General features: G+C 35.2%; 1 protein-coding gene across 1 annotated transcript; it reads left to right on the forward strand.

The window, feature by feature from the left end:
- The first annotated feature begins 2,965 nt into the window (after window positions 1-2,965).
- On the forward strand, window positions 2,966-7,828 carry LOC133796611 (UTP:RNA uridylyltransferase 1). Its single transcript, XM_062234193.1, has 6 exons — window positions 2,966-4,171; window positions 4,980-5,348; window positions 5,677-5,900; window positions 6,244-6,307; window positions 7,070-7,266; window positions 7,388-7,828. The coding sequence occupies exons 1-6, from the start codon at window positions 3,053-3,055 to the stop codon at window positions 7,599-7,601; spliced, it is 2,187 nt and encodes a 728-aa protein (XP_062090177.1). The 5' UTR covers window positions 2,966-3,052; the 3' UTR covers window positions 7,602-7,828.
- Window positions 7,829-10,488: the final 2,660 nt, after the last annotated feature.

Below are 10,488 nucleotides of genomic sequence, written 5' to 3' on the forward strand. Positions count from 1 at the left end.
CTTTCAGACAAGTCTTTCGTGGAAGAACCTTGTTGCCTTTCGAGCCTGAAACTCATGCTCGAGTGCTGATGACGTAGCTCTGGAACTTCTTGACAAATTATACAAGTGTGATGCTAATACTTGTTAATCCCGAGCTTACATTTTACGAGCCTACATTTCGAATTTGTTTATTTATTCTTAAAATTCGAGTGTAACATTTTGCCGACAGTTTTCAAGATCAAATGTGGTCCATCTGATCACATTTTGATCCGATTCAAGGGCTCAGATCCTCCTCCCCCCCCCCCCCCCCCCCGGAATGCCACATTTTCGCCTATTTATACCCTTTTTACATCTCCTTCATCTTGAATTTTTATTTCATCACCTTTCGGAAAAGATTTTCGAACCAGAGCTCCAAACCCTTGCATGTTTTCCAAGCTGAAAAAACAAAACAATCTTCAATCGCTTGGATCAGAGTTGGTCAAGTGTAATTCTTGTCGACTAGCTCCATGCTAAGCGTAAGGGTTTGACATGTGTTGATAAGGTCACTTGTTTCATGAGCAACCGCACGTGTTTGGCTACACGTATCATTAGAACTATTGGTATTGTTATGTATAAATATACTTTGATGGCATCTTAATATATCTTGCCATTTGTATAATGATTTTTTTTTATTAATTCAATTTTAATGATATCTCAATGATATTTTTGATAATTTCCAATCATAACTTTATAGACGCTCTTTTATGCCATGAACACTTACAAAGTTGGCATCGAAAAAAAAATCCAAAGTAAAATATCACTTTTTGATAATTTATCATGATAGTTTTTTATGAAAAAAATATCATCTTTTCTAAATTTTTGTATAAAAAAACATATTTTAATGTAAAATAGTATTTCCTACAACCATTTAAATATCACTCATAAAATATTAAACAAATGATACCTATAACAAGATAACATGTATTACTTAACAATATAACGAGGTGGTTGAGATCGAAGGTAAGGAAACAAAAATAAGTGATAATCAACGAGAGAAACAAAGAGGTCAATTTTTTGTTTTCTTCAGTCAACAAAACTATACTCTTTAATTTAAAAAAAAAAAAAAAACTATACTCTAATTTTTCCACGAGCATTTAAATCCAAATAAATAAGTAAGAAAAACGGATGTTTATTCGTAAAACTATATTTTACAAATATAAGATAATAAAAGGCACAGTTAATATATTTTCTCAACTAAAATTATTAAGAAATACTTATCTCTTCTATATAAAGAGTGTGCACAAAATGAAAATTATTATTATTTTAACGGTTTATTTTATTAACTTTACCGTAATATTATAAATATTTAACCAAATATATTTTTAAAATTAAATATTTATTAATTATATTAATATAAATTTAAATATTATAATATATCATTAAATATTTATTAATTATATTAATATAAAGTCAAATGTTATAAAATATCATATTAAATTCAAATATTATAAAATATTATTAGATATTATAAATTTAAATGTTATAAAATATCATTATTATAATAATATTTAATGCTAGATATATATTAATTATATTTATATAAATTTAAATGTTATAAAATATTATTATTATAATAATAATATATAACATATAACATTTAATTCTCATTTTTTTATAAAATTTTGCTTAAATAAATATTTAGTAATTATATTAATATAAATTCAAATATTATAAAATATTATTATAATAATATTTAATACAAAATTAGATATTCAATAATTATATTAATATAAATTCATATGTTATAAAATATTATTATTGGAATAATATATAATAAATAATAAATACATTATATATAAGTATCGTTTGTGTACAAATAATATGACTCTGTAACTAAATAAGAAATTAGAATAACATTTATCTTTTATCAAGAATAAAGAAGAAATTCTTTATGATTTGAATAATATTGTGAATATTATGTACCAAATAGAATAGTTTGTCATCTAAAATGTTATTGTATTATTTTTTTAAGAAAGAATGTAAATAATGTTTTAGTTTAATTTTTCTTTGAATACGTTTATGTCATTATTTTATATATAATACTGTTTATTTATTTAAAATTTATATGGCATTTATAAATACTTAATAAATTTTATTAATAAAGTTAAACAAACGTATATTACACATTGTTTGCACTTAGTACTAAATATATGTATTCACATTTTCTGCATAAAAAAATATTTTATTAAAGTGGGAGGTAAACAAATTTTCAAATTTGGGGTTTCGAATCAAATTTACTCATGTAGGATGATTAGTCAGCAAATTCTTCTAGAGTATTCTATGAAGTTCTTTGGTATGAGTTAATATTTATAAGAGAAATGTACTTAATCTTCAAAAAAATTGTGTTTGGTATAAAGTGTTTCTATTTTTAAACCCTGAAATTATAAAATAGCGGTAATAAATTATTGTAGGAGAAGGTAACTTATTTCCTTAAAAAAATGGATTTCAAACATTCTCTTTGATCATAATACAATGAGTTACACATATAATTAGTTTTAAAATAATTAAATTTAAATATTTAATTTAATATATATTATGATTTGTTATATTATTTTTCTTTTTATTAAATTTTTTAATTTAATTTTTAAAAAATAATATAGAAAATTCTTGTGTTCATTTAATTAATGGAAATCTAACTATATATTCCCATGCACAATCAAACAATGCTTTTTAGTTTTCAAACAATTATAATTTTGAACTCTTTATACCAAAATGTACTGTGTATTATTTAATTAATATTTTTATAATAATTATTTAAATTTAAATAATTATTATATTGTAATCATCTCCCAAATTACCAAATTTACCCTACGTTTCACATTTGTAATCACTATAAATTACTTGTGCACCTCTGATTGTGTTATTTGATAGGGATTAGGATTATAGGAGCGAATAAAGCTCTCTTTGCCACCAAGTAAGTATAATTAGTCCACTTAAAAGACTGCCTTTTAAAATAACAAAAAATAGGCTTTAACTTCTCCCCCAAGGAGTGACTCCTCCCCACTGGTTGACGCTTTTCGCTACCGAGACGCCAATGAACGGTGGGGGTAACGCGCCTCCTTCTTCCGCGGCTAATGGCGGAGAATTTCTACTCTCTTTGCTCCAAAAGCCCCCTCCTGACCATCATCAGCACCACCAGCCCCAAACAGCTCAGCAATCGCAGCAGCAATCTCTGCCGGTTGATCCAGCCGTCGCGGCAGTCGGCCCCAGTCTTCCTTTCCCCCCGCAGTTTTGGCAATCCGGCGGTCAGGATATTCTCCACCCGCATCAGTGGCCGGTCCACTCCCTCGCTCCTCCTTTTGGCCCTAATGGCTTTCTAGGGTTTCCTCATAACTTTTTCCCATCTGGAGGGAATCAATACATGGGAAATCAATTACCTGGAAATCTTGGTGATGATTTAAGGAGGTCAGGGCTTTTGAGTGGGATGAATTCGAGTCCGAATTCAAATTCAATTCATGGTCTTGTTCAGCAGAAGCAACAGTTGGAGCACAAACTAAAGTTTGGATCTTTCAACAGTGACATTCAGGGGACTGTTAGCTTATCGAACGTGGATGCTTCTATGGTTACTTCCAATTTTAATAATGAGTTGGATAGGAATCAACAATTGAGTTCGAATGCATTTCGTCATGGAAGTTATGAGGCACTGGAGCAAGAACGGAGAATCAGTGGTGGGGGATTGGGAAAGCAGCATCATGGGGTTACTCCTCCGCCGGGGTTTCCGAGCAAGCCGAGAGGAGGAGGAAGTCTAGATCAGGGGAATAGGAGGGCCTTAAACCACAATGTCGATAGGGAAACGATTGGCTCTGGTGAACATATGAGCAATAGGGATATTTCAGCCGAGGATGTTAGAATTCGTGGTAATGGGTCTAATGAATTGGGGATTGGTGCGCAGCTTGATCATCCTGTGCCGCCATCTGGCACTAGCCTCCGTTTAGTTTCGAGTCCAGCCGTTAGAGAATCCTTGATCACTATGGAGAGTGAGGCAATTGCAGTTGGGGCTGGAGATAGACAGAGAAAGGGACAGGTTCCGGCACATGATAGAAGTGGCCATGAATTGGACGTCATTGGCCAACGGATCGTTGATTCATTATTGATTGAAGATGAAACTGATGACAAGAATGAAGCTAAACAGCGTCAAAATTCTCGCGAGAAGGTTAGTATTTTTGGCAGATCCTGTTCCTTATTTTGTTCCCATATGATTGTTTTTAAAACTGTGGCAATATGTATTCGAGTAGCTATAATCGATATTGAAGTCGATGTGTTTAAAATGCTGCATGTTTGTAACTTTATGTTAGCTATAGGCATTGGAGTAAGTATATGAATTATGCGGATTTGGAGATGTTTGCTAGTAGATATTTGAATGTTTCACAATGTAGTATATGATTAGTCTTCTTATATATTTCTACTATGAATTTCGAAGGCCAAAGGTATAGTAATAAATTCATTAACTTTGGTTTGGCTAAAATTACTTCTACTATTTTTTTTTGTTAAATTGAAAAAAAAACTTTCAAATTTTAGTTTGTATGTAATCCTAACGTTAGTAAAAATGAAGAAGAAAGAGAATACTTTCGACAAAATTCAAACCAATCTCTTTTTTATATATATATATATATAATTTAAAAACAAAATGATAATAATTTATAGCGCAAGGTATTTTTGTGTTTCACTCTATTTATTTCAATTTACTTTTAGGTATAATCCATGTTTTGATTGAGGGTATTTTTGTCTTTGTTTGTTTTTTAGTGTAAATTTTGACAACATTTTGACTCAGGGGTCTATTTACTTATAATTTGAACTTTGAGGGGGTGGGGGATTTTTGTAATTTAATAAACCAAGTGAAAATTGTCTAATTTAGTTATAACAGAATTCAAAACGACAAAGGACAATTTAGTTGTACTGCAAAAATTCTTAGCTTCTGCCATGTTGTAACTTGACATTAAGTTCTTACTTTTTGCCATTAGGAATCAAGGTCAGATAGCAGAGGGCAGCGGCTACTTAACCAAAGAATGAGAAACTACAAGCGTCAAATGCGATGTCGAAGTGACATAGACAGGCTAAATGGCCATTTTCTTGCCATTTTTGAGTCACTTATACCTCCTGAGGAAGAAAAGGCTAAGCAGAAGCAATTGCTTGCACTATTGGAGAAGCTAATAATCAAAGAATGGCCCAAAGCTCGGCTTTATCTTTATGGATCGTGTGCCAACTCCTTTGGAGTTTCCAAAAGTGACGTTGATCTCTGCCTAGCAATTGAGGAACCGGATATCAACAAGGCTGAAGTTATATTAAAATTGGCAGATATCTTGCAATCGGACAGTCTTCAGAATGTGCAGGTGAATAGCAATGCTTTACCCTTTATTCCTAATAAACGACTTCTTGGCCTTCTAGTTAAGGTTTTCTCTTGAACAATTGCCTTATATTAGATGTAAAATTTGCTCATCTCTCTTGAATAATAGCAAATTGTAGGATATTTGCTTATTGAGCTTTGGACATCATTCGTTGTATATGTGATTGTGAAGACACATAACCGGTTTTTTTTGCTTCCTATTTGATGATAATTATCGTTGGTTTAAATCTTTATTGGGGCAAATTGTTTGTTCATTTGGGTTACCTTTTTAGTTTCCCTGTTAAATGGAGTTTAAACTTTAAGATTGTTTTCAGGCCTTGACACGTGCCAGAGTTCCTATAGTAAAGCTTATGGATCCAGCAACTGGGATCTCCTGTGACATATGCATTAACAATGTTTTGGCTGTTGTCAACACAAGGTTGCTTGGTGATTATGCACGGATAGATGTGAGACTGCGGCAATTGGCTTATATTGTGAAACATTGGGCCAAGTCAAGAGGAGTCAACGAAACATACCATGGAACCCTGTCTAGTTATGCGTAAGTTATATTTTGTAAACATTTGACATCACAAACTTGGCAATAAATTTTCAAGCAAGTGATACTATGGATGACTTTACACATGTAAAGTGTCTTCCTAATAAAATGGTGGGCTCACAACAGAGCTTCCCATTTGCCACCTGGGGCTAGCTCAAAGTGGTTGAGTGTGTGGGGGAGGGGACAGTGGTTCAATTCTCCACTGAATAAAAAAAATAGAGCTCCCCATTTTAATTTCACTGTAGCATGGTCTTTTGTTTGCTTAAAAAATAGCCATTTATCTTGTTATGAGCTTACAAATATCATGGGCCATCTGTAATTTTGTTTTCTTTTCTGTTTATTTCAGGTATGTTCTTATGTGCATCCACTTTTTACAACAGCGTAGACCGGCCATCCTTCCATGCTTACAGGTAGGCCTTCAAATCTGTGATGGTTCTGTTATTGTCTCTATGTTTTAAAAAGTCACTATACTTGCTTGTTAATCATATCCAAAATACCTAGTAAATGTATTGAACCTCCACCCTACCAGTCCGGTACTTCTAGGGTACAGATACTTGTCCAAACACCAGAATTGAATGGCTATGGTAACATTGAGAAAAACTGCATTTGGTTACCAAATGCCTAAAACTTTTGCAGTTGAGTTTCACGCCTGTGTTTGCTCCCTCGTGGCTGGGGTTTCAATATATAAAGGTCCCTAACCATGAATTTTATGCTTCACAAAATTGGAAGGTTTTGTTTAAGGGCTCCTGTTTCGAACCTAAGGTAAGCAGGTCCTGGGAATTTCTGGATATAAAAGAAACCCTCATATAGGCACAGCATCCAATTGAGTTTTTTAATCACTGCCTTGAACTTTTTCAATCTAATAGCGATTATGTAATCTATTATGATATTCTTGCATTTCAACATTTATTACTTACAGTAAGATTTACTTCAAAATAGCATTTTGTGACGCTATATGTTGTGGCGGAGAACTACTATAAGTTGATTTCATTCTCTTGCTGCCGAACCCAATCTTGGATAATAAGGACCATCTTTGGAGATTGTTATATCTTTTTTTTCTGGTTGAGCCATTTTGGAAATTGCAGAACCTCTCATTTGAAAGTGTCTGTTCCAGATATAAATTTTTCTTCTTACTTTCGTCTTTAATTTCAATGCATAATATAATGTTTCAGGGAATGAAGACAACGTACTCTGTGACCGTAGACAATATTGAGTGTGCTTATTTTGACCAAATTGAAAAGCTTCGTGATTTCGGATCACATAACAGGGAAACTATTGCTCAACTTGTGTGGGGTTTTTTCAATTATTGGGCCTACTGCCACGATTATACAGATTCCGTCATATCGGTACGGTCTGGATGCATAATCAGGTGAGAAATAAAAGCTGAGATCTTTGATTTCAATGAGTTGTTTACTCATTTTTTGTTAACATTTGATTGAATCCTTTCCTTTCATATAACTAAATCTTATTTACGTTGTTAAAATGTTCAGCAAACGGGAAAAGGACTGGACAAGGAGAGTTGGGAATGATCGTCACTTGATATGCATAGAAGATCCATTTGAGGTTTCTCACGATCTTGGTCGAGTTGTGGACAAGTTTAGCATAAGAGTTCTGAGAGAGGAGTTTGAACGTGCAGCCGAAATCATGCAATATGATCCAAATCCATGCGTGAAGCTTTTTGAACCATATAATCCTAGTAATTGATGAGTTTGATTGGTCTTAACTTAAGATGTAATTATAGCAAGTTCTGTCCATTTTTCTCTTGTATGTGTCTATATCTGCTTTAGGCTTTGTTCTCAAGACTTTTTTCCCTCCCGTGTAAAGTAAGTGCGGGCAACAAACTATTCGGTATTTATTTTATACCAATATGCAAATCTTGTGGTGAGAAAGTAAAAATTAATGTGCATCATTTTCATTTTTTTTTTCATTTACACGAATGGGTACTCATATTCTTCGTAATTAATATGACCACATTCACAGTTAGTTCTCTCAACAGTTTGGAGATATCAATTTTCTAAATGAAAAAAAATGTGCTTTTGTTATACTCCATCATTACATTTTTTTTCTTTCCCTCTTGGCACTTCATTGCAATTTGTCTCCCAATTTAGTAATGAGAGTATTATGATAATCATTGTACCTGATATAATTATTGCTAGGCTCCACATGTTACATGCATCGCATCGGTATAACTCTATAATAATGTAGTTTTTGCCGTGTGTAATTTTCAATTATTTTTTTAATCACTCTAGCTTATTTTACTAACTATTATTAGGGGTGAATATTTGACCCGCAAAACTCGAAAATCTATCCGACCCGAACCCCAAGAACTCGCTTTATTTGGAAAACTCGCACATTTCGAGTTTAATCTGATCCGAACCCGACATATGTCGGGTCGGGTTTCAAAACACACTTTCTTTCTTCTTCTCTTTCGTGTGAGCTGAAAGAGAACCCTCCCTCACTTAGTCAGTCGTGCACCAAGGAAGAAAGAAACACCTCCCTCTCTCCCTCACTCAGCCGCCACCTAGTCCATCTCTCTCACGCACAGTTAGTGGTCACCCTCGCCTCCCTCCCTCAAGCTCGGACCCTCCCTCTCGTAGCTGCGCAGGGAGCACGCCAGCCATCCACCAACAGCACGGACCTCCTTTCCCTTCGCCGCCACAGTGCCACCATCAGCTAGCCAGGCCAGCCTCCTCGTCTCCTCCCAGACCCACTCAATCAGTGACTGTGTGAGTGAACCCGAACCAACCGAATATATAATTTTGGGTATTATGTTTTTAACATTTGTTTGAGCATTTGTTTGTGAGTGAACCGATATTATATCATGATTCAACCGAATATATATATATATATATAAAGAAGATTTATATAGGTATATGAAGTGAACATTTGTTTGAGCATTTGTTTGTGAGTGAACCGAGAATTTATATCATGATTCAACTGAATATATATATATCTGTTTACCGAGTTTTTCGGAAACTACAATAATAAAAGATAGGAGAGATTAAGGAGAAATGGTTTAGAAGTTGTAAGCTCGATTTTTACGTGGTTGGGGCGTTAATGAGCCTTAGTCCACGAGATAGTTGTATTAGAGCTTAGAGAATCTATAACAATGGAGTTTTCTACAAGTTTCAGTAGCGTAATTATATACATGCTAAAAAGAGATCCTTTCCTCAGTGCCCTACTACATGTATTTATAGGTTCACAAGTGCACTGGACTTGGGCCGGGTTGACCCGGGCCCAATAAATGTATAAATACTGCTGACCTCTCTATTGGAAGCCCAATATAAAGGATTAAAACATAAAAAAAAAATACACTAATCTGAGCCCACTGGGCCAGCCCAAACCAGATCTATCATGCGACAAATTGGAGCTTTGGTCTGGGCATCTCGAGTTACGAGGCAGATTCAGGGGACAAGATCGGTCATAGTAGTGGCAGCGCAGGTCTAAACCAAGGCGTACAATCCTGAGGTAGCCTTTTCAGCAGGTGAAACGTGGGGACAACCCCCACGCTTCATGGGACGAAGTCAGGGTCACGAATGCTTTATCTTGCCAACCTCGGAGAACCGACCCGGGTTCGTTTACCCACGTCCCCCTCCGTTCGTCAAGGTCCCGTACTGTTTACCATGGGCTCGAATCATTTACTAGGAGCCCGGACCGTTTAACAGGCACCGGGATCATTCACTTCGATCTCGACTGTTATCCGGAAACCACTTATACTATCTCCCGCATGACCGTCCCGGATGACCCTCCTCGGACACCCTTTGGGCCTCACCTAGACTTGGGCTGCCGACGTCTATTTTACTCTTTGCCAAATGGGCTTGGGCTGGGCCCAAACTCATTTGGGCGGCCCGAGGGCTTGAAGGGTGGACCTGGGCGCCCGGAAGAAAACGGGGATAACAATATCTATATATATATATAAAGAAGATTTATATAGGTATGTGATAAGAGTTGGAGGGAAGGGAAATAGCCATTAAGATTTAAGAGAAGTTGAAGGTTCATTCATCATATTAAAAAAAAAAATTATTTAAAAATGGTATTTTTGCAAAATTGGCATTTTCGGCCCAAAACCCACAAGGCCCAACCCAACCCGAAAAAACCCGAAACCCGAAAAAATATGAAAAATTCGGATTGGTACCATTTTTTCCACCCGAAACCCGCAAAACCCGAACCCGATGAACCCGAAACCCAAAAATTCGACCTGTGTGCACCCCTAACTATTATATAAAAAAGATATATTCTCTTGTACTAATAAAATATTATTATATTTCACTAATTAATACCTAACAATTATTAGACCATACATTTTAATACAATAACAATTGTATTATTAAATACATAAAAAATGTTATGTGTTAACTCATATTATAATATTTTAAAAATTAAGTTGTATTGTGGTAAAGTCCGAAGTCGGGGTCTGTGGTCGGGGTCGAAGTTGGAGCTGGGTTCGGGTTCCAAGGCCGGGGCTAGAGCTGGAGTTGGGTTTGGGTTCCAAGGTCAAGTCCAGGGCTTGGGTCCGGGGCTGGGACCGAGGTTGGGATCCAGGGCTGGGGCTGGGTCCAGGTCCGGGTCTGGGTCCGGGTCCGGGTCCGAG

This window comes from Humulus lupulus, chromosome 8, assembly GCF_963169125.1.
Source record: "Humulus lupulus chromosome 8, drHumLupu1.1, whole genome shotgun sequence".
NCBI classification, from domain to species: domain Eukaryota; kingdom Viridiplantae; phylum Streptophyta; class Magnoliopsida; order Rosales; family Cannabaceae; genus Humulus; species Humulus lupulus.

Excerpts from the sequence above, each read along its gene's own strand:
- LOC133796611 (XM_062234193.1), top strand. The coding sequence starts at position 3,053 with ATGAACGGTGGGGGTAACGCGCCTCCTTCTTCCGCGGCTAATGGCGGA. Across the intron at positions 4,172-4,979 it reads GTCAAAATTCTCGCGAGAAG|GAATCAAGGTCAGATAGCAG; the intron begins GTTAGTATTTTT and ends TTTTGCCATTAG. Across the intron at positions 7,267-7,387 it reads CGGTCTGGATGCATAATCAG|CAAACGGGAAAAGGACTGGA; the intron begins GTGAGAAATAAA and ends TAAAATGTTCAG.